The 23,623-nt window shown below is 46.9% G+C and overlaps 2 protein-coding genes across 6 annotated transcripts in view; both read right to left on the reverse strand.

Annotated features, from left to right (window-relative positions):
* Window positions 1-91: 91 nt before the first annotated feature.
* RAVER1 (ribonucleoprotein, PTB binding 1) lies at window positions 92-18,278 on the reverse strand. 2 transcript variants are annotated; one of them, XM_077787667.2, is made up of 13 exons: window positions 18,042-18,278; window positions 17,413-17,479; window positions 15,692-16,161; window positions 12,132-12,323; window positions 10,006-10,117; window positions 9,850-9,923; window positions 9,625-9,703; window positions 8,772-8,899; window positions 7,888-7,972; window positions 7,064-7,125; window positions 6,043-6,174; window positions 4,341-4,406; window positions 92-4,261 (listed from the first exon to the last, which is right to left on the reverse strand). In XM_077787667.2, the coding sequence occupies exons 1-13, from the start codon at window positions 18,258-18,260 to the stop codon at window positions 4,118-4,120; spliced, it is 1,830 nt and encodes a 609-aa protein (XP_077643793.2). In that variant the 5' UTR covers window positions 18,261-18,278; the 3' UTR covers window positions 92-4,117. The 2 variants fall into 2 exon arrangements, with proteins under 2 accessions (XP_077643793.2, XP_085419349.1); XM_085563223.1 differs by lacking the exon at window positions 7,064-7,125 and having other exon boundaries at window positions 92-3,850; window positions 4,004-4,261; window positions 18,042-18,276.
* Window positions 18,279-19,131: 853 nt separating this feature from the next.
* TYK2 (tyrosine kinase 2) overlaps window positions 19,132-23,623 on the reverse strand; it is a 29,128-nt gene continuing 24,636 nt past the window's right edge. For 3 of the 4 annotated variants that reach the window (XM_085563194.1, XM_077787712.2, XM_085563192.1), the window contains 3 exons: window positions 22,210-22,327; window positions 22,020-22,130; window positions 19,132-20,897 (listed from right to left, as the gene is read on the reverse strand). In XM_085563194.1, the coding sequence (XP_085419320.1) occupies window positions 20,763-20,897; window positions 22,020-22,130; window positions 22,210-22,327 (364 nt within the window). In that variant the 3' untranslated portion in view covers window positions 19,132-20,762. The remainder of the gene's footprint in view (window positions 20,898-22,019; window positions 22,131-22,209; window positions 22,328-23,623) is intronic. The other variant, XM_085563193.1, reaches the window with a different exon arrangement.

Raw genomic sequence — 23,623 nt, forward strand, 5'->3', positions numbered from 1 at the left:
GGGAGGAAATTGGGGAAATTTGGGGGGAAATTAGGGAAATTTGGGGGGAAATTGGGGAATTTTGGGAAGAAATAATGAAACCAGGCTGAAATAACCCAAAAAAAGGAGAAATATAAATAAAATTTTATTTTTGGGGGGGTTGAGGGGAGGGAAGGGGGTGGGGGGGACACGGACCCCCCCAAAATTCCCCTGACAGCAAAAAGAGGAAAACACCTGAAATTCGGGAAAATTGTCCTAAAAAAACTAAAAAAGAAAAAACCAGGAGAAAGAAGGAAAATTTGGTGAATTAAAAAAAAAAAAGAAAAAAGTTAAAAGTCAATTTTACCCCAAAATAAAAAATTAAAATATTAAAAAATTAAAAGAAAACAGCAAAAAAAGCCAAGCAGTGAAATGTTTAAAAAGAGGGATTGGACCCCAAAAAATAAAAGGGGAAAATCCCCAAAAAATTGAGAATTTCACCCAAAAATTAACCCCAAAATTGGGAAAAAATGGGGGAAAAAAAGGGAATTTCTCCCCAAAAGCAGCAGTTAAGGCAGGGAGCGAATCTGGGGAGCTCCAGGGGCTGCTCTGGGGAGGGGGAGGCAGAAAATTGAAAATAAAATGGCAAAAAATCCCCCAAAATTGAAATTTTTTCATCAGATTTTTAAGGGGTGTCGGAAATCTTAAAACGGCCTCAGAAAAACTTAAAAAACCCCCAAAAAATCCCAAGAAAAGTAAAAAAAAATCCCCCAAAAAAGACAAAAAAAAAAAATTCCAAAAAAATTCCTAAAAAAAATGTACAAAAAAACCCAAAAAACCAAAAAAAAACCCAAAAAAACCAAAAAAGGAACTTAAACAAAAAAAACATATTTTTTTTTGGGATTTTTTTCTGGGATATTTTGGGATTTTCTGGTATTTTTGGGGGCATTTTTTGGGGAAGATTTTTTTTTTCCGTGGGATTTTTTGGGGTTTCTTTTGAGATTTTTTTTTGCATTTTTTTTGTATTTTTGGGTTGATTTTTGGATTTTTTTGGGTGTTTTTCGGTTTTTTTGGGTTTTTTTTGGGGGGGCTTTTTGGCTATTTTTTGTGGGTTTTCTTTGGGAGTTTTTTGGGTGTTTTGGGGGGGATTTTTTGTTGGATTTTTTTTGACGTTTATGGGTTTTTTTGGGGATTTTTTTCAGGTTTTTGAGTGGGGAATTTTTGGGGTATTTTTTAAATTTTTGGGGTGGCTTTGGGTTTTTTGTGGGGATTTTTTGGTTGTGTTTTTTGGAATTTTCTGGGGTTTTTTTGTGGGATTTTTTTGTGATTTTTTTTTAATTTTTTGATGGGATTTTTTGGGTTTTTTTTGTGGGATTTTTTTGGAATTGTTGGGGGGCATTTTTTTGATTTTTTGTGGAATTTTTGTGGGATTTTTTGGGACTTTTTGGTTGGATCTTTTTTTATTTTTCTGGGTATTTTTGGAATTTTTTGGGGTTTTTTTGGTTTTTAAAAAAAATTGGGGTTTTTTTTTTGGAGGCTTTTGAGTGGGGTTTTTTGGGGATTTTTGGGTGTTTTTTGGTGGGTTTTTAAAAATTTTTTGGGGTTTTTTGGTGGGATTTTTTGGGTTTTTTGTGGGATTTTTAGGGACCTTTCGGTTGGATTTTTTTTTTTTTAGTTTTCTGGGTGTTTTGGGATTTTTTGGGGTTTTTTTGGGAATTTTTTTTGAATTGGTTGGGATTTTTTGGTGGGATTTTTTTGGAATTTTGTGGAATTTTGGGGGATTTTTTGGTTGGATTTTTTTTAATTTTCTGGATGTTTTTGGGACTTTTTGGGGATTTTGAAAAAAATTTTCTGGGATTTTTTGGGTTCTTTTGCAAGATATTTTTTAATTTTGGGGATTTTTTTGGGGGATTTTTTGGGGGGATTTTTTGGGGGGATTTTTTGGGATTTTTTTTTAATTTTTGGGTATTTTTTTGTACAATTTTTTTTGGGGTTTTCGTTCTTGTTGTTTTTCCTTTTCCCCCACTAAAATCTCCTTTTTCTCTTCAGGTAGGAGTCGGCGTAGTGGCCGCCCAGGGGTTTTTGGGGCATTTTTTGGGATTTTTTTGGGATTTTTGGGTGGGATTTTTTTGGGGTTGTTTTGTACTTTTTTTCCCCTTTTCCCCCACTAAAATCTCCTTTTTCTCTTCAGGTAGGAGTCGGCGTAGTGGCCGCCCAGGGGTTTTGGGGGGATTTTTTGGGATTTTTTTTGAATTTTTGGGGATTTTTTGGGGATTTTTGGGTGGGATTTTTTTGGGGTTGTTTTGTACTTTTTTTCCCCTTTTCCCCCACTAAAATCTCCTTTTTCTCTTCAGGTAGAAGTCGGCGTAGTGGCCGCCCAGGGATTTTGGGGGGATTTTTTGATGGGATTTTTTGGAATTTTTTTCAATTTTTGGGGATTTTTTGGGGGATTTTTGGGTGGGATTTTTTTGGGGTTGTTTTGTACTTTTTTTCCCTTTTCCCCCACTAAAATCTCCTTTTTCTCTTCAGGTAGGAGTCGGCGTAGTGGCCGCCCAGGGGTTTTGGGGGGATTTTTTGGGATTTTTTTTGAATTTTTGGGGATTTTTTGGGGAATTTTTAGTAGGATTTTTTTGGGGTTGTTTTGTACTTTTTTTCCCCTTTTCCCCCACTAAAATCTCCTTTTTCTCTTCAGGTAGGAGTCGGCGTAGTGGCCGCCCAGGGGTTTTTGGGGATTTTTTGATGGGATTTTTTGGGGATTTTTTTTGAATTTTTGGGGATTTTTGGGTGGGATTTTTTTGGGGTTGTTTTGTACTTTTTTTCCCCTTTTCCCCCACTAAAATCTCCTTTTTCTCTTCAGGTAGGAGTCGGCGTAGTGGCACCCCAGGGATTTTTGGGGCATTTTTTGATGGGATTTTTTGGAATTTTTTTGAATTTTTGGGGATTTTTTGGGGAATTTTTAGTAGGATTTTTTTGGGGTTGTTTTGTACTTTTTTTCCCCTTTTCCCCCACTAAAATCTCCTTTTTCTCTTCAGGTAGGAGTCGGCGTAGTGGCCGCCCAGGGGTTTTTGGGGATTTTTTGATGGGATTTTTTGGGGATTTTTTTTGAATTTTTGGGGATTTTTGGGTGGGATTTTTTTGGGGTTGTTTTGTACTTTTTTTCCCCTTTTCCCCCACTAAAATCTCCTTTTTCTCTTCAGGTAGGAGTCGGCGTAGTGGCACCCCAGGGATTTTTGGGGCATTTTTTGATGGGATTTTTTGGAATTTTTTTGAATTTTTGGGGATTTTTTGGGGAATTTTTAGTAGGATTTTTTTGGGGTTGTTTTGTACTTTTTTTCCCCTTTTCCCCCACTAAAATCTCCTTTTTCTCTTCAGGTAGGAGTCGGCGTAGTGGCCGCCCAGGGGTTTTTGGGGATTTTTTGATGGGATTTTTTGGGGATTTTTTTTGAATTTTTGGGGATTTTTGGGTGGGATTTTTTTGGGGTTGTTTTGTACTTTTTTTCCCCTTTTCCCCCACTAAAATCTCCTTTTTCTCTTCAGGTAGGAGTCGGCGTAGTGGCCGCCCAGGGGTTTTTGGGGATTTTTTTTGAATTTTTGGGGATTTTTTGGGGATTTTTGGGTGGGATTTTTTTGGGGTTGTTTTGTACTTTTTTTCCCCTTTTCCCCCACTAAAATCTCCTTTTTCTCTTCAGGTAGGAGTCGGCGTAGTGGCCGCCCAGGGGTTTTTGGGGGGATTTTTTTTGAATTTTTGGGGATTTTTTGGGGATTTTTGGGTGGGATTTTTTTGGGGTTGTTTTGTACTTTTTTTCCCTTTTCCCCCACTAAAATCTCCTTTTTCTCCTCAGGTAGGAGTCGGCGTAGTGGCCGCCCAGGGGGTTTTGGGGGATTTTTTGATGGGATTTTTTGGGGATTTTTTTTGAATTTTTGGGGATTTTTGGGTGGGATTTTTTTGGGGTTGTTTTGTACTTTTTTTCCCCTTTTCCCCCACTAAAATCTCCTTTTTCTCTTCAGGTAGGAGTCGGCGTAGTGGCCGCCCAGGGGGTTTTGGGGGATTTTTTGATGGGATTTTTTGGAATTTTTTTGAATTTTTGGGGATTTTTTGGGGAATTTTTAGTAGGATTTTTTTGGGGTTGTTTTGTACTTTTTTTCCCCTTTTCCCCCACTAAAATCTCCTTTTTCTCTTCAGGTAGGAGTCGGCGTAGTGGCCGCCCAGGCCCTGCGAGTGCTGCCCCACGTAGGAGCCCTCGGGGCTGGGCTCGGGCTCGGGCAGCAGCGGCGACGAGCCCCGCTTGTGGCCCAGGGGCGTCTGCAACGGGAGCTCCCATCAGCTCTGGCTTTTTTGGGGGATTTTGGGTTTTTTTGGGGGTTTTTGGGGTGTTTGGTACCTTGGGGTGGGAGTGCGGGGGTGCCAAGGCGAGGATGGAGTCGGAGCTCGGGGCGACGGCGACGGCCTGCGGGAAAACGGGAGAAATAAAAGGATGAAAATGGGCCCTGAAGGGGTTTTAGGGGGTTTGGAAGGATATTGAAGGGATATTTTAAAAATTTTAGGGGGTTTGAAAGGGTATTTAAGGGATTTTAGGGGATTTGAAAGGATATTTTAAAAATTTTAGGGGGTTTGAAAGGGTGTTTAAGGGATTTTAGGGGGTTTGAAAGGATATTTAAAGGATTTTAGGGGGTTTGGAAGGGTATTTAAGGGATTTTAGGGGGTTTGAAAGGATATTTAAGGGATTTTAGGGGGTTTGAAGAGATATTTAAGGGATTTTAGGGGGTTTGAAAGGGTATTGAAGGGATTTTAGGGGGTTTGAAAGGATATTTAAAGGATTTTAGGGGGTTTGAAAGGATATTGAAGGGATTTTAGGGGGTTTGAAAGGGTATTTAAGGGATTTTAGGGGATTTGAAAGGATATTTAAAGGATTTTAGGGGGTTTGCAAGGGTATTGAAGGGATTTTAGGGGATTTCAAAGGGATATTTAAGGGATTTTAGGGAGTTTGAAAGGATATTTAAGGGATTTTAGGGGGTTTTAGGGGATTTTAAAGGATTTTAGGGGATTTTAAAGGATATTGAAGGGGTTTTAGGGGGTTTGAAAGGATATTTAAGGGAGTTTAGGGGGGTTTAGGGGATTTTAAAGGGATATTTAAAGGATTTTAGGGGATTTGAAAGGATATTGAAGGGGTTTTAGGGGGTTTGAAAGGATATTTAAGGGAGTTTAGGGGGGTTTAGGGGGTTTAAAAGGGATATTTTAAGGATTTTAGGGGATTTTAAAGGATATGTAAGGGATTTTAAGGGATTTGAAAGGATGTTTAAGGGATTTTAGGGGGTTTTAGGGGATTTTAAAGAGATATTTTAAGGATTTTAGGGGATTTGAAAACATATTTAAGGGATTTTAGGGGGTTTGGAAGGATATTTAAGGGATTTTAGGGGTTTTTAGGGGATTTTAAAGGATGTTTAAGGGATTTTAGGGGGTTTTAGGGGACTTTAAGGGATGTTATGCGGTTTTAAAAGGATATTTAAGGGATTTTAGGGGGTTTTAAGGGGTTTAAACGGGTTTTAAAGGGATATTTAAGGGGTTTTAGGAGGTTTTAGGGGATTTGAAAGGATGTTTTAGGGATTTTAGGGGGTTTTAAGGAGATTTTTAAGGGGATTTTAAGGAGGTCTTAAGTGGCTTTAAGGAGACTTTTTAAGAGGATTTTAAGGGGTTTTAAGGAGATTTTAAGGAGGTTTTAAGGAGGTTTTAAGGAGAATATAAGGGGTTTTAAAGAGATTTTATGGGGATTTAAAGGAGATTTTAAGGGGTTTTAATGTGATTTTATGGGGATTTTAATGGATTTTAAGGGGTTTCAATGGGATTTTAAGGCGTTTTTCGGGATTTTAATGGGATTTTAATGGGATTTTAAAGCTTTTTTCGGGATTTTAATGGGATTTTAATGGGATTTTAAGGCGTTTTTGGGGATTTTAATGGGATTTTAATGGGATTTTAAGGCGTTTTTGGGGATTTTAATGGGATTTTAATGGGATTTTAAGGCGTTTTTGGGGATTTTAATGGGATTTTAAAGCTTTTTTTGGGATTTGGGGGAAAAGGGCGCTGACCTTGCTGAGCTGGCTCTGCCTGAGGCCGGCCCGGAGGCCGGAGGCGAAGCAGGAATTTGGGGATCCTGAGAAAAAAGGGGGAATTGGGGGTCCCAAAGCCCCCCTGTCCAACCCCGAGGAGGAGGAGGAGACCTGCAAGGGGAGCACAGGCAGCTGGAAACCCCAAAAAAAACCAAAATCCCAAATTTCACCAAAAAAAACCCCTCCAAAAATCCCAATTTCCCCAAAAAACAACCAGAAATCCAAAATTTCCCTGAAAAAAAAGCCCAAAAATCTCAAATTTCCCCCATAAACCCCCAAAAGATCCAAGATTTCACCAAAAAAACCCCCAAAAATCCCAAATTTCACCAAAAAAAACCAACCAAGAATCCAAAACTTCCCTGAAAAAAAAGCCCAAAAATCTCAAATTTCCCCCCAAAAAAACCAAAAGATCCAAGATTTCACCAAAAAAAAGCCCCAAAATCCCAAATTTCCCCAAAAAACCCAACCAAAAATCCAAAACTTCCCATATAAAGAACCCCAAAAATCCCAAATTTCCCCAAAACAACCAAGATTTCACAAAAAAAAAAGACCAAAAATCCCAAATTTCCCCCCAAAAACCCAAAAGTCCCAAATGTATCCAACAAAGAATTCCAAAACACCAAATTTCTCCCCAAAACCCCAAATTTCCCCCCAAAAAAACCCATAAAATCTCAAGCCTCCCCCCCCAAAAAACCTCAAAAATCCAAAATTTTCCCAAAAACACCCCTCCAAAAATCCCAAGTTTCCCCCACAAAAAATCCCAAATTTTCCTAAAAAAACCAAACAAACCCAAATCCCAAATTGTCCCAAAAACACCCCCCAAAAAATCCCAAATTTAACACAAAAATCCCAAATTTCCTCCAAAAAAAACCCAAAACCCCAGTTTTTTTGGGGATTGCCTAAAAAAAAATAATTGGGTAAAAAAGCAGAATTTGAGGGTTTTATCCTGAATTTAAAATTGTGAAAAAATTCCAAATTTTAACCCCAAATTTCCCCTCACCGGGAATTCGGCGGCGGGCGGGGGGGGGCCCAAAACCCCAGGGTTCAGCTTAAAGGCCTTGCCTGAAATAAATAAAATAAAATAAAATAAAATAAAATAAAATAAAATAAAATAAAATAAAATAAAATAAAATATAAAACAATGTAAAACATAGTAAAATATAATAAAATAAAAAATAAAATAATAAAATAAAATAAACATTTAAAAATAAAATGAAATATAAACCAAAAAATGTTTAAAATGAAATAAAATATAAAATAAAATAAATTAAATAATAAAATAAAATAAAATAAAATAAAATAAAATAAAATAAAAATCAATTCAATTCAATTCAATTACAATAAAAATTTAAAAATAAAATTTAAAAAAATTTAAAATGAAATTAAAAAAATAAAGTAAGTAAATAAAATAAAAAAAATTACAGCAAAATAAAATAAAGTAAAATAAAATAAAGATAAAATAAAATAAAATAATACAATAAAAAATAAAATAAAATTTAAAAAATTAATTAATCAAAATTAAAATAATAAAATAAAATAAAATAAAATAAAATAAACAAAATAAAAATAAAATTTTTAAAAAAATATAATATAATATAATATAATATAATATAATATAATATAATATAATATAATATAATATAATATAATAAAATAAAATAAAATAACATAAAATAAAATAACATAAAATAAAATAAAATAAAATAAAACGATGGGCCTGGTTTAAAAGAGGGAAATCTGCCCATAACAAGGGAAATTTCTGGGGGAAAAAAGGGCAATTTTGGGGGGAAAAAAGCGCAAAAAAAGTGAATTTTGGGGACTCACCGGGCGCGGGCAGGAGGCTCTGCAGGTTCAGGTAGGGATTGAGGGGGATCCTCCAATTTTTGGGGGGCTCCCCCAGCAGAGAGACCTGCGGGGAATTTGGGGGGCTCAGGGGGGTCCCCGAGGGGTTTTTGGGGTCCCATCCCGGATTTTTTGGGATCCCATCCCTAAATTTTGGAAATCCCACCCTGGATTTTTGGGGGTCCCATCCCAGATTATTTTGGGTATCCCATCCCAGATTTTTTGGGATCCCATCCCAAAATTTTGGAAATCCCACCCTCGATTTTTGGGGGTTCCACCCTGGATATTTTGGGGGTGCCATCCCAGATTATTTTGGGAATCCCATCCTGGATTTTTGGGGATCCCATCCCAACATTTTGGAAATCCCACCCTGGATTTTTGGGGGTTCCACCCTAGATTTTTGGGGGGCCTGCCCTGGATTTTTCTGAATTTTTGGGGGTCTCACCACCCTGGATTTTTTGGGGATCCCATCCCAAAATTTTGGAAATCCCACCCTGGACTTTTTGGGGGTTCCACCCTGGATTTTTGGGGGGCCTGCCCTGGATTTTTCTGAATTTTTGGGGGTCTCACCCTGGATTTTTTGGGAATCCCATCCTGGATTTTTGGGATCCCATCCCAAAATTTTGGAAATCCCACCCTGGACTTCTTGGGGGGGTCCCACCCTGGATTTTTTGGGGGTCCCGCCCTGGATTTTTCTGATTTTTTGGGGGTCCCACCCTGGATTTTTTGGGGGTCCCGCCCTGGATTTTTCTGATTTTTTGGGGGTCCCACCCTGGATTTTTTGGGGGTCCCGCCCTGGATTTTTCTGATTTTTTGGGGGTCCCACCTGGGATTTTTGGGGTGATTTGGGGCTGGGGGTTGCTCACCGTGGGGGCTCTGCTCTCGCCCTGCTGGGATTTGGGGATGGATTTTGGGATGGATTTTGGGATGGATTTTGGGATGGATTTTGGGAGGACCCCCAGGCCCGGGGGGGTCCCGTGGGCCACGTCCACACCTGGAAAAGAGCCCAAATTTGGGAAAAGGCTCCCAAAAAATGAAACCTGGCAGCCATTCCCAAAAAATGAAATTTTGGGGGGATGTGAGAGCGGGGAGGAAAAGGGGAAAATTGGGAAAAGAGACAAAAAAACGGGGAAAAAAAGTGGGGTGGGAGGACAAAAAATCCCCCTTTTCCCACCCAAATTTCCTGTTTTCCACCCAAATTTTCCCTTTTCCCACCCAAATTCAGCTTTTCCCACCCAAATTTTCCCTTTCCCCACAGAAATTTCCCTTTCCCCACCCAAATTTCCCTTTTCCCACCCAAATTTCCCCTTTTCCCACCAAAATTTCCCTTTTCCCACAGAAATTTCCCTTTTCCCACCCAAATTCAGCTTTTCCCACCCAAATTTCCCTTTTCCCACCCAAATTCAGCTTTTCCCACCCAAATTTCCCTTTTCCCACCCAAATTCAGCTTTTCCCACAGAAATTTCCCTTTTCCCACCCCAATTTTCTGTTTCTCACCCAAATTTCTCTTTTCCCCCACAAATTTCCTCTTTTCCACTCAATTTTCCCTTTTCCCACAGAAATTTCCCTTTTCCCACCCAAATTCAGCTTTTCCCACCCAAATTTCCCTTTTCCCACCCAAATTTTCCCATTTTCCCCACAGAAATTTCCCTTTTCCCACCCAAATCCCCATTTTCCCACCCAAATTTTCCCGTTTTCCCCCCAAATTTTTGGATTTACCCGCCGGAATGTCCCCCAGGATCTTCCCGGGGGGCTGAACCAGGGAGCTCAGCGGGGAATCGCCCAAAATTCCCGGTTTCTGCGAGGAAAAATGACAGCTAAATCAGCGAAAAAACGCCATTTCCCCCCAAAATAAAGCAGATTATCCGTGAGGAAAAATCCCAAAATTCCATTTTTGGGTGGGAGGAGCGGAATTTGGGGGGAAATTTGGGAATTTGAGCCCACCTGAGCCCGGCCGTGCAGCGCCAGCCGCAGCAGCGCCGGCGCCGGCGGCAGCGGGGGAGCGGCGCCCAGAATTCCTGCGGGAAAAGAGGGAAACGGGGGGAATTCGCCCCAAATTGCCCAAAACGCCCGAAATCCGCCCAAATTTGCCCAGATTACCCTGCTTGGCGCCCTGGAGCAGGGGGCGCAGCAGCAGCGGGAGCGAGGCGGGGCTGCCCAGCAGCTGGAGGATGTTGGGCTCCGGGAGCAGCCCCTTGCCGCGGTTCAGCGCCTGGAACGGGGCGAAAAGCCACGGGTTTGGGAAAAATGGGGAAAAAAGACATTTTAGGGAAAAAAGTGACATTTTAGGGAAAAAAAAATCAACATTTTAGGGGAAAAAGCGGGGAAAAACGTGACATTTTAGGGGGAAAAAAGCCACATTTTAGGGCAAAAAGTGGCTGGGATTCGGGATTTGGGGTTTGGGATTTGGGGATTCGGGATTTGGGGTTTGGGATTCAGGATTTGGGGTTGGGGATTTGGAGTTTGGGATTCAGGGTTTGGGATTTGGAGTTTGGGATTCAGGGTTTGGGATTTGGGGTTTGGGATTCAGGATTTGGGGTTGGGGATTTGGAGTTTGGGATTCAGGGGTTTGGGGTTTGGGATTCGGGGTTTAGGGTTTGGGATTCGGGGTTTGGGATTTGGGATTCGGGGTTTGGGATTCGGGATTCGGGGTTTGGGATTCGGGATTTGGGGTTTGGGATTCGGGGTTTGGGATTCGGGGTTTGGGATTCAGGGGTTTGGGGTTTGGGATTCGGGATTTGGGGTTTGGGATTCGGGATTCGATATTCAGGGTTTGGGATTTGGGGTTTGGGATTTGGGGTTTGGGATTCGGGGTTTGGGGTTTGGGATTTGGGGTTTGGGATTTTGGGGTTGGGATTCAGGGTTTGGGATTCGGGGTTTAGGGTTTGGGATTTGGGGTTTGGGATTCGGGGTTTGGGATTTGGGGGTTGGGATTTGGGATTCGGGGTTTGGGATTTGGGATTTGGGGTTTGGGATTTGGGGTTTTGGATTTGGGGTTTGGGATTTGAGGTTTGGGATTTGGGATTCGGGGTTTGGGATTTGGGGGTTGGGATTTGGGATTCGGGGTGCTCCCAGCAGGATCCCAAAATTCTCATGGCAAGGCAGCAGGAACAGAAGGGTGAGGAGGAGGATGAGGATGAGGAGGAGGATGAAGATGAGGAGAAGGTTAAGGTTAAAGATAACGATGAAGATGAGGATGAAGATAAGGACTGAAGGAAATTATGAGGATGAGAACAATGACGAGGATGAGCATGAAGGTAACGCTAAAGATAACGATGAAGATAACGATGAACAATGAAGACAGTGATGAAGATATTGATGAAGGTAACGATGAAGATAATGATGAATGAAGACAGTGATGAAGATATTGATGAAGGTAACGATGAAGATAATGATGAACAATGAAGACAGTGATGAAGATATTGATGAAGGTAACGATGAAGGTAACAATGAAGATAATGAAGACAGTGATGAAGATATTGATGAAGGTAACGATGAAGATAATGATGAACAATGAAGACAGTGATGAAGATATTGATGAAGGTAACGATGAAGATAACGATGAAGATAATGAAGACAGTGATGAAGATATTGATGAAGGTAACGATGAAGATAACGATGAAGATAATGAAGACAGTGATGAAGATATTGATGAAGGTAACGATGAAGGTAACGATGAAGATAACGATGAAGATAATGAAGACAGTGATGAAGATATTGATGAAGGTAACAATGAAGATAACGATGAAGATAATGAAGACAGTGATGAAGATATTGATGATGGTAACGATGAAGGTAACGATGAAGATAACGATGAAGATAATGAAGACAGTGATGAAGATATTGATGAAGGTAATGATGAAGGTAACGATGAAGATAACGATGAACAATGAAGACAGTGATGAAAATATTGATGAAGGTAACGATGAAGATAACGATGAACAATGAAGACAGTGATGAAGATGTTGATGAAGGTAACGATGAAGATAATGATGAACAATGAAGACAGTGATGAAGATATTGATGAAGGTAACGATGAAGGTAACGATGAAGATAATGAAGACAGTGATGAAGATATTGATGAAGGTAATGATGAAGATAATGATGAAGATAATGATGAACAATGAAGACAGTGATGAAGATATTGATGAAGGTAACGATGAAGGTAACGAGGACGATGAGGACACCGGGGGGCCGAGGAGGAGGAGCGGGGGAGGAAGGCTCACCGTGGCCCGCGCGGCCAGCAGCGCGGCCAGCGCGCAGGGCCCCGAGGCGCCGGGCGCGCAGAAGGACACCCGGAGGTGCCGCCCGGCCAGCGGGAACCCGTCCGTGGCCTCCTGCGCCCGCTCGGCCGCCTCCGGAGACGGGAACTCCAGCACGGCGAAACCCTGCGGCTGCCCGTCCTGCCCCACGGCCAGCTGCGGACAGAGGGACAGGACAGGACAGGGGACAGGGCAGGGGGACAGGGGGACAGGGGGACAGGACAGGGGACAGGACAGGGGACAGGACAGGGGACAGGACAGGGGACAGGGAGACAGGACAGGGGGACAGGACAGAGGGGACAGGACAGGGGGACAGGGGGACAGGACAGGGGGACAGGGGACAGGACAGGGGGACAGGACAGGGGGACAGGACAGGGGACAGGACAGGGGACAGGACAGGGGACAGGACAGGGGGACAGGACAGGGGGACAGAGGGGACAGAGGGACAGGAGGGGACAGCGGGACAGGACAGGGGGACAGAGGGACAGGACAGGGGACAGGACAGGGGACAGGACAGGGGACAGGGGGACAGAGGGACAGGACAGGGGACAGGACAGGGGGACAGGACAGGGGGACAGAGGGACAGGACAGGGGACAGGACAGGGGGACAGGACAGGGGACAGGACAGGGGGACAGGACAGATGGACAGAGGGACAGGACAGGGGACAGGGGGACAGGGGGACAGGACAGGGGGACAGGGGGACAGAGGGACAGGACAGAGGGACAGAGGGGACAGGACAGGGGGACAGGACAGGGGGACAGGACAGGGGGACAGGACAGGGGGACAGAGGGGACAGGACAGGGGACAGGACAGGGGGACAGGGAGACAGGACAGGGGACAGGACAGGGGGACAGGACAGGGGGACAGGACAGGGGGACAGGACAGAGGGACAGGACAGGGGGACAGGACAGGGGGACAGAGGGACAGGACAGGGGACAGGACAGGGGGACAGGACAGGGGACAGGACAGGGGGACAGGACAGGGGGACAAACGGGGACAGGAGGGACAGGACAGGGGACAGGACAGGGGACAGGACAGGGGGACAGGACAGGGGACAGGGGGACAGAGGGACAGGACAGGGGACAGGACAGGGGGACAGGACAGGGGGACAGAGGGACAGGACAGGGGACAGGACAGAGGGACAGGACAGGGGACAGGACAGGGGGACAGGACAGATGGACAGAGGGACAGGACAGGGGACAGGGGGACAGGGGGACAGGACAGGGGGACAGGGGGACAGAGGGACAGGACAGAGGGACAGAGGGGACAGGACAGGGGGACAGGACAGGGGGACAGGACAGGGGGACAGGACAGGGGGACAGAGGGGACAGGACAGGGGACAGGACAGGGGGACAGGGAGACAGGACAGGGGACAGGACAGGGGGACAGGACAGGGGGACAGGACAGGGGGACAGGACAGAGGGACAGGACAGGGGGACAGAGGGACAGGACAGGGGACAGGACAGGGGGACAGGACAGGGGACAGGACAGGGGGACAGGGAGACAGGACAGGGGACAGGACAGGGGGACAGGACAGGGGGACAGGACAGGGGGACAGGACAGAGGGACAGGACAGGGGGACAGGACAGGGGGACAGAGGGACAGGACAGGGGACAGGACAGGGGGACAGGACAGGGGACAGGACAGGGGAACAGGACAGGGGACAGGACAGGGGGACAGGACAGGGGAACAGGACAGGGGACAGAGGGACAGGACAGGGGAGAGGGGGACAGGACAGGGGGACAGGGGGACAGGACAGGGGGACAGGACAGATGGACAGGACAGGGGGACAGGACAGGAGGACAGGGGGACAGGGGGACAGGACAGGGGGACAGGACAGATGGACAGGACAGGGGGACAGGACAGGAGGACAGGGGGACAGGGGGACAGAGGGGAAAAACAGGGGCAGGACAGGGGGACAGTGATGGGACAGGGAGGGGACAAATGGGGACAGGAAGGGGACAAACATGGACAGGACAGGGGGACAGGAGGGGACAAACAGGGACAGGACAGGGGGACAGGAGGGGACAAACAGGGACAGGACAGGGGGACAGGAGGGGACAGAGGGGACAAATGGACAAACGGGGGCAGGAGGGAACAGGAGGGAAAGCAGGGGACAGGACAGGGACAGGAAGGACAGTGAGGGGACAAACGGGGGACAGGGAGGGACAAACAGGGGCAGGACAGGGGGACAGTGATGGGACAGGACAGGGACAGCAGGGGACAAATGGGGACAGGACAGGGGGACAGTGAGCAGGGGGTCAGTGAGGGCACAAACACCCAAACCCCAAACCCCCCAAACCCCAGAGCCCAAAACCCCAAACCCACCTGGCAGGAGGGCTCACAGACCCTCTGGAACACCTCCCACAGGACACAGAAGCCCTGGGGCAGCCTGTGCCTGCTCTCCCTCACCCCAAACCCCCCAAACCCCAAACCCCAGACCCCAAAACCCCCCAAACCCCCAAACCCCAGACCCCACCTGGCAGAAGGAGGGCTCACAGACCCTCTGGAACACCTCGCGCAGCGCCCGCAGGTCGCAGAAGCTGCGGGGCAGCCTGTCCCTGCTCTCCCTCACCCCAAACCCCCCAAACCCCAAACCCCAGACCCCAAAACCCCCCAAAACCCCAAACCCCCAGACCCAGACCCCAAAACCCCAATCCCCAGACCCCACCTGGCAGAAGGAGGGCTCACAGACCCTCTGGAACACCTCGCGCAGCGCCCGCAGGTCGCAGAAGCCGCGGGGCAGCCTGTCCCTGCTCTCCCTCACCCCAAACCCCCCCAAACCCCAAACCCCAGACCCCAAACCCCCCAAAACCCCAAACCCCAAAGCCCAGACCCCACCTGGCAGAAGGAGGGCTCACAGACCCTCTGGAACACCTCCCACAGGACACAGAAGCCGCGGGGCAGCCTGTGCCTGCTCTCCCTCACCCCAAACCCACCAAAACTCCCCAAAACCCCAATCCCCAGGCCCCACCTGGCAGAAGGAGGGCTCACAGACCCTCTGGAACACCTCGCGCAGCGCCCGCAGGTCGCAGAAGCCGCGGGGCAGCCTGTCCCTGCTCTCCCTCACCCCAAACCCCCCAAACCCCAAACCCCAAACCCCAGACCCCAAAACCCCAAACCCCAGACCCCACCTGGCAGAAGGAAGGCTCACAGACCCTCTGGAACACCTCCCACAGAACACAGAAGCCCCAGGGCAGCCTGTCCCTGCTCTCCCTCACCCCAAACCCCCCAAACCCCCCAAACCCCAAACCCCAAAACCCCCCAAAACCCCCCAAAACCCCAAACCCCACCTGGCAGAAGGAAGGCTCACAGACCCTCTGGAACACCTCGCGCAGCGCCCGCAGGTCGCAGAAGCCGCGGGGCAGCCTGTCCCTGCTCTCCCTCACCCCAAACCCCCCAAAACCCCCTGAAACTCCAAACCCCAGACCCCAAAACCCCCAAACCCCAAACCCCAGACCCCAAACCCCCCAAACCCCAAACCCCAAACCCCAGACCCCAAACCCCAGACCCCAAACCCCACCTGGCAGAAGGAGGGCTCACAGACCCTCTGGAACACCTCGCGCAGCGCCCGCAGGTCGCAGAAGCCGCGGGGCAGCCTGTCCACGCACAGGCAGCGCGAGTGCAGCTGCTCGGGGCCGAGCTGCGCCGCATCCACCCAATGCACCTGCAGCTCCCGGCTGCCCAGGCGCCGGCCCTGCAGCTCGCAGCGCGCCCGCGCCGCCGCCTCCCTCTTCATGAACTCCACGAAGCCGTAGCCCTTGGAGTGGCCGCTGGCCGGGCTGTAGACCAGGAAGCAGCGCTCCAGGCTGCCGAAGGGCCGCAGCAGCTCCTGGAACTGCGGCTGGCGCAGCAGGCGGGGCAGGTTGGCCACGCAGAGCACGGCCTCGCTGGGCTGCAGCTGCAGGCGCAGCGGGCGCCGCCGCAGCGCGCGGCCCTGCAGCCGCTCCACGGCCGAGGCAGCCTGCTCGGCCGTCAGCAGCGTGACGAAGGCTGCGGGGAGAGAGGGGGAGAAATGGGGGAGAAGCGGGGGGAAATTGGGGAAAAATGGGGGAGAAATGGGGGTGGGAATGGGGAGAAATGGGGGTGGGAACGAGGGAGAAATGGGGGAGAAATGGGGGAGAAATGGGGAAGAAATGGGGTTTAGGAATGGGGAGAAATGGGGAGAAATTGGAGGAAAAATGGGGGTGGGAATGGGGAGAAATGGGGGTGGGAACGAGGGAGAAATGGGGGAGAAATGGGGTGGGAATGGGGAAGAAATGGGGTTGGGAATGGGGAAGAAATGGGGAGAAATTGGGGGAAAAATGGGGGTGGGAATGGGGAGAAATGGGGTTGGGAATGGGGGAGAAATGGGGAAGAAATGGGGTTGGGAATGGGGAAGAAATGGGGAGAAATTGGGGGAAAAATGGGGGTGGGAATGGGGAGAAATGGGGTTGGGAATGGGGGAGAAATGGGGAAGAAATGGGGTTTAGGAATGGGGAGAAATGGGGAGAAATTGGAGGAAAAATGGGGGAGAAATGGGGGTGGGAACGAGGGAGAAATGGGGGAGAAATGGGGTGGGAATGGGGGAAAAATGGAGGTGGGAATGGGGGTGGGAATGGGGAGAAATGGGGTTAGGAATGGGGGAGAAATGGGGGGAAATTGGGGGATAAATGGGGGGAAATCAGGAGGAGAAATGCGGTTGGGAATGGGGGAGAAGTGGGGGAGGAATGGGGGAAGAAATGGGGGAAAAATGGGGGAGAAATGGGGTTGGGAATGAGGGAGAAATGGGGGAAATGGGGGAAAAAATGGGGTTGGGAATGGGGTGGAAATGGGGGGAAATTGGGGCAGAAATGGGGGAGAAATGGAGTTAGGAATGGGGGAGAAATGGGGGTGGGAATGGGGGAAAAAAGAGAGAAATGCAGGTGGGAACGGGGGAGAAATGGGGGGAAATCGGGGAAAAATGGGGGAGAATGGGGTTGGGAAATGGGGTTGGGAATGGGGGGAAATCGTGGAAAAAAGGGGTTTGGGAATGGGGGGGATCCATGGAAAAATGGGGATTTGGGAAAGGGAAAGAATTCCTAGGAAAAAAGGGATTTTGGGAAAGAATTCCTGGGAAAAAAGGGGATTTGGGAAAGAATTCCTGGGAAAAAAGGGGATTTGGGAAAGAATTCCTGGGAAAAAATGGGGTTTGGAATGGGAAAAGATCCCGGGCTGTTCCCTTTTCCGGGATTTTCCAGGATTTCTTTGGAATCTGCTCCTCACCCGTGCCCTTGTGCTTGTCCACGAAGCAATACTTGAGCTCGTAATCCTTCAGCAGCTCGTGGATATCCTGGGAAAAACCAAACAATGGGATTTTCCATGGAAAAGGTGGAAAGAAAACCAAAAAATGAGATTTTTCCATGGAAAAGGTGGAAACAAAACCAAAAAATGAGATTTTCCATGGAAAAAAAACCCCAAAAATCCGGGATTTTCCATGGAAAAGGAAAGAAAAAACCCAAAAAATACAGGATTTTCCATGGAAAAATGGGGAAAAGAGAGCGGGGAGGGGGCACAGGGGAGGGAAAATTGGGGAGTTTTTCCCAAAAATCCTGAATTTCCCTAGTTTGATATTCCGGGTTTTATCTGGGATTTATTTTTTGGCAATTCCCGGCGGGGATTTTTGGGAATTTTCAGGTGGGATTTTTGGCCAATTCCAGGCGGGATTTTGGGGCAATTCCCGGGTTTTTTTTTTAAGGAATTCCCGGTGGATTTTTGGGCAATTCCCGGGAGATTTTCGGTGAATTCCCGGTTTTTTTGGGGGGTAAAGCGGGGAAAGGCCGGGGAGGACGATCCGGGCTGGGTTTTTGGCTCCGTTTCCCTCCCGTTTCCCCCGTTGCCGGTTCCGCCCTCACCTGGTTGCTCACGTCCGCCGGTAATCCGCGGATCAGGAGCTTCCGCCGGTTGCGGAACTGGCGCTCGCTGTGCTCCAGGCGGCTCCGCACCTCGTCCGGCTCCAGCGGCGGCAGCTCCTCCTCCGGGGCCAGGCCGGGCCCCGCCGGCGGCGCCGCCGCCCCGGGAGCGGCCCCGGGAGCGGCCCCGGCCCCGGGCACCGCCAGCGCCGCCGCCATCATGGCCCCGCCGCCGCCCGCCACGCCAACAACGCCGCTTCTCATTGGAGGAGAGCTCCGCTGTGAGTATCCCACGCGGGGATTGGGCGGTGAGGGGAAAGGCGAAGGATGAGACGGCGGTTGGGATTGGGTGGAAGCGAGGGGGGTGTTGTGTCCGCGGATGGGATTGGGTGGCGGAGGGCGAGCCCCCAAGATGGCGAGTTGCTATTGGTTGGTTCGGTTGGGCCGTTGGATGGCCTGAAAGGGCGCCAAAAGAGCCAAAATAACCCAAATAAAACCCCCAAAATAACCCAAATAAAAACCCCAAAAATATCCCAAATAACCCAAATAAAACCCCCAAAAATATCCTAAATAGAGCAAAAAAACCCAAATAGAGCAAAAAACCCCCAAATAACCCAAATAAAACCCCCAAAATATCCTAAATAGAGCAAAAAATAACCCAAATAAAAACCCCAAAAAAACCCCAAAATATCCCAAATAGGCCCAAAAAATGACCCAAATAGAGACCCCAAAATAACCCAAATAGAGACCCCAAAAAACCCCCAAAAATAACCCAAATAGAGACCCAAAAAATATCCCAAATAGGCCCAAAAAATAACCCAAATAGAGACCCCAAAATAACCCAAATAGAGACTCCAAAAATATCCCAAATAGACCCAAAAATAACCCATGCAGAGACCCCCAAATAACCCAAAAATAACCCAGAGACCCCAAAAATATCCCAAATAGACCCCAAAATAACCCAGAGACCCCAAAATAACCAAAAAATAACCCAAATAGAGACCCCAAAATAACCTCAAAAATCCCCAAATAGAGACCCCAAAATTACAAAAATAGAGACTCTAAAATAACCCAAATAGACCCCAAAATCGGAGCCTTTTCCATCCTTTATTTTGGGATATTTTGGATGCCCCAAACTCCCCCAGGAACCCCCAAAATCCAGGGGATTTCCCCCAAAATTCCTTAAATCCTAAACCCCCAAATTCCAACCCCAAATTCCCGGGGATTTCCCCCAAAATCCCCCAAATTCCAAACCCAAATTCCCGGGGATTTCCCCCAAAATCCCCCCCAGGGCACAGCAGGCAATAAATAAAAGGAATTTTTGGGAATTCCCCAAAATCCCCATAAAGTGCCAAGTTCGGTTTTTGGAATTTTGGGGTTAGTTTTTGGTGAAATTCCCAATTTTTGGGGTTTATTTTTGGGAAAAGGCCCCAAATCCTGGGGGGGGGGTGGGGGGGGGGGAAGGAGATCCAGCCCCTCCCTCCCCCACCCCCAAAAAAAAAAAAAAAAAACCCGAAATTTTTTTTTAATCCCCAACCCCAAATTTTTGGGGAGAGGGGTGGGAATAAGGCAAAAATTCCAAAAATCCCCAAATTCCCCATTTTTCACCCCAAAAATCGCCGTCCCCAGAGCCTCATTCACAGCGTTGGGCGGGGAAAAAATCCGGAATTTTTTGGGAAGAAAATTCAGAATTTTGCGGGGAAATCCAGAATTTTGGGGATTCGTGTCAGGAATTGGACTCCCATGGAATTTTGGGGGTTTTTCCCTTATTTTCATGGATTTTTTTTGGGATTTCCCCCTCATTCCATGGATTTTTTGGGGTTTTTTTTCCACCCATTCCATGGAATTTTTCCCCTCCATTCCATGGATTTTTTTGTGATTTTCCCCCCAATTTCCTGGATATTTTTGGGATTTTTCCTCTGTCCATTCCACGGAGTTTTTTGGGATTTCTCCGAAATTCCATGGGATGTTTTGGGCTGTTTTACACTCATTCCATGGATTTTTTGGAGTATTTCCCACCAATTCCATTGATTTTTGGGGGTGTTTCCACCCTCAACTCCATGGTTTTTTGGGGGTGTTTGCCCCCCCATTATATGGGATTTTTCCCTCTCCATTCCATGGATTTTTTGGGGTGTTTTCCCCCCATCCCATGGCATTTTTTGTCTGCCATTCCATGGATATTTCAGGGTTTTTCTCCCCCATCCCATGGGATTTTTTACACACCATTCCATGGAATTTTTTTGGGATTTCCCACCCAATTCCATGGATTTTTGGGATTTCCCCCCCAGTCCCATGGATTTTTTGGGCTGTTTCACCCCAATTCCATGGATTTTTTTTTGGTGTTTCCCCTGCCCATTCCATGGATTTTTTGGGATTTCTCCCCCAGTCCCATGGATTTTTTGGGATTTCACCCCCCAATTCCATGGATTTTTTGGGATTTCTCCCCCAGTTCCATGGATTTTTTGGGATTTCCCCTGTCCATACCATGGATTTTTGGGATTTCCCCTGTCCATTCCATGGATTTTTTGGGATTTCCCCTGTCCATTCCATGGATTTTTTGGAATTTCTCCCCCTGTTCCATGGATTTTTTGGGATTTCCCCTGTCCATCCCATGGATTTTTGGGATTTCCCCTGTCCATCCCATGGATTTTTGGGATTTCCCCTGTCCATTCCCATGGATTTTTGGGATTTCCCCTGTCCATCCCACGGATTTTTGGGATCCCCTCAGCAGAGGCTGAAGACCGAGGCCGCCTGGGCTCGGTATTTCTCCCGGAAGCGGCGCAGGACGGGGACCAGGTTGGGGAAGGCCGGGCGGAACGAGGCCTCGGCCTCCCAGCACAGCTGCAGCAGCCGGAACACCTGGGAAAAGGGGGAATTCCTGGGAATTCCGGCAATTCTGGGGGAATTCCTGGGAATTCCGGCAATTCTGGGGGAATTCCTGGGAATTCTGGGGGAATTCCTGGGAATTCTGGGGGAATCTCGGGGAGATCTGTGGGAATCATTTTCCCCCTCCCCATTTTCCCTTCTTCCTCCCCATTTTCCCCCCTTCCCTCACTTTTCCTCCTCCCTCTCTCCCTTTTCCTCCTTCCCTTCCCATTTTCCCCATTTCCCCCAATTTTCCTTCCATTTTTATCCCATTTTCCCCTATTTTCCCCCTATTTCCCCCATTTTCCCCTTTTCCCCATTTCCCCCCCATTTTCCCCCATTGTTCCCCATTTTCTCCCCTCTTTTCCCCAGTTGCCCCCATTTCCTCAATTTTTCCCCATTTCCCCCATTTTTTCCCCATTTCCCTCATTTTCCCCCTATTTTTCCCCATTTCCCCCCCATTTTCCCCATTTCCCCTCATTTTACCCATTTCCCCCCATTTTCTCCCTGCTTTTCCCCATTTTCCCCATTTCCCCTCATTTCCCCCCATTTTTCCCCATTTCCCCCATTTTCCTCCTCTTTTCCCCATTTCTCCCCATTTTTTCCCCATTCCCCCCAATGTCCCCTCATTTCCCCCATTTTTCCCCATTTCCCCCATTTTCCACAATTTTTCCCCATTTTCCCCCCAGTTTTCCCTATTTTTCCCCATTTCCCCTCCATTTTCCCCATTCCCCCATTTTCCCCCATTTCCCTCATTTTCTCCCTGCTTTTCCTCATTTCCCCCCATTTTTCCTGTTTCCCATTTTCCCCTATTTTCCCCCCATTTTCTGCCACTTTTCCCCATTTTTTCCTATTTTCCCCATTTCCCCCCATTTTTCCTGTTTCCCATTTTCCCCTATTTTCCCCCCATTTTCTGCCATTTTCCCCCATTTTTTCCCATTCCCCCCTATTTTCCCCATTTCCCCCCATTTTTCCTGTTTCCCATTTTCCCCTATTTTCCCCCCATTTCCCCCCCATTTTCCCCCCATTTTTCCCCCATTTTCTGCCACTTTTCCCCATTTTCCCCATTTCCCCCCCGTTTTTCCCATTTTCCCCCCGTTTTCCCCCGTTTCCCACCTCGCAGGGACAATCCCTGGGCATGGGCAGCCTCTTCCCCCTCTCCAGGAGCTCGATCAGCCTCAGCACCGTCATCTGCCCCTGCGTGGCCCCGATCATCTCCAGGAACTTCTGTGCCAAAAAAAAACCCCAAAACCGTGAGAAAAGCCCGATTTCAACCCAAAAAGCCCCAAATTCTGCCAGGACTCACGGCTGGGGGGCTGCTCCCGGGGTCGCAGCGGGTCAGGAGCTCGTAGAGGGTCACCCCGAAGGACCAAACATCCGAGGCGTAATAAAATTTACATTCCTTGAGGCACTCCGGGGCGTACCTGCAACCACACATCTGATATAAAATTGCTTTAAAATACGGGGATTTAGGGTTAAAAGGGAAATTAGGCTTAGCAGGCCCTGAAAAATTAAATAAATTAATAAATACCCTGGGTACGTGAAGGAAAAAAAGGAGGGAAAGCAGTGTGGGATATCCACGGGAATTCCCAGCTGGAATTATTGATAATAAAATTGCTTTAAAATCATGGGGATTTAGGGTTAAAAGGGAAATTAAGCTTTGCAGGCCCTGAAAAAATAAATAAATTAATAAATTCCCTGGGTACATGAAGGAAAAAAAGGAGGGAAAGCAGTGTAGGATATCCACAGGAATTCCCAGCTGGAATTGTTTTAAAATTGTTTTAAAATCATGGGGATTTAGGGTTAAAAGGGAAATTAGGCTTAGCTGGCCCTGAAAAAATAAATAAATTTATAAATTCCCTGGGTACATGAAGGAAAAAAGGGAGGGGAGGCAGTGCAGGATATCCACAGGAATTCCCAGCTGGAATTATTGATAATAAAATCGTTTTAAAATCATGGGGATTTAGGGTTAAAAGGAAAATTAAGCTTCGTAGGACCTGAAAAAATAAAATAAATAAATACCTTGGGTATATGTAGGTGCTAGAGCTGCACTTGTGTAGCCAGTAGATAATAAATTATATAATTGTTAGATGTGATGATTGTTTAGTAATTAACTATAATGACTGTTTAATCGTAAGAATAATCATGAGAAACTGTGGTCAGGGGCATGAGAAAGATCACAAGAAATTGATGCTTGAATAAAGCCAATGTATACAACAGAACAATATAAGTTTAATAATTAATATGTAAGTTAAATGTAAGAATAATCATGATAAATTGTGGTTGGGCTTGAGAAAGATCACGAGAAACTCGTGCTTGAATAAAGTCAATGTATACAATAGAAAAATGTAAGTTTAATAATTAATATGTAAGTTAAAACAATATAAGTTTAATAATTAATACGTAAGTTATATAGGGATAGAATATAAATTTGGAATTTGGCTCGAAAGCCGTGTCAGAGTCAGATTTGGGTCTGGACCCCTGATTCCCAAATCAGGAATCAATAAAAGCATTTCTATAGAATTATATCCCGTGATTATTTGTGTTCCTGAACACTAACCCTAAAAATGGATTATCCCCTAGGAAAAAATAATGTATACCAATGAAAAAATATAAGTTTAATAACTAATATGTAAATTATACAAGGATAGAATATAAATTTGGAATTTGGCTCGAAAGCCGTGTGGGAGTGAGATTTGGGTCTGCAGCCCTGATTCCCA

Source organism: Lonchura striata, chromosome 30 (assembly GCF_050655825.1).
Source record: "Lonchura striata isolate lonStrDom1 chromosome 30, ASM5065582v1, whole genome shotgun sequence".
NCBI classification, from domain to species: domain Eukaryota; kingdom Metazoa; phylum Chordata; class Aves; order Passeriformes; family Estrildidae; genus Lonchura; species Lonchura striata.

What these genes read in the sequence shown, in the direction of transcription:
- RAVER1 (XM_085563223.1), bottom strand. Translation starts at nt 18,260, where the DNA reads ATGATGGCGGCGGCGCTGGCGGTGCCCGGGGCCGGGGCCGCTCCCGGG. An exon ending in GGACAAGCACAAGGGCACGG is followed by an intron (nt 16,162 to 17,412) that starts GTGAGGAGCAGA and finishes CTCTCCCCGCAG; the next exon opens with CCTTCGTCACGCTGCTGACG. An exon ending in GCTCCAGGGCGCCAAGCAGG is followed by an intron (nt 9,924 to 10,005) that starts GTAATCTGGGCA and finishes CTTTTCCCGCAG; the next exon opens with GAATTCTGGGCGCCGCTCCC.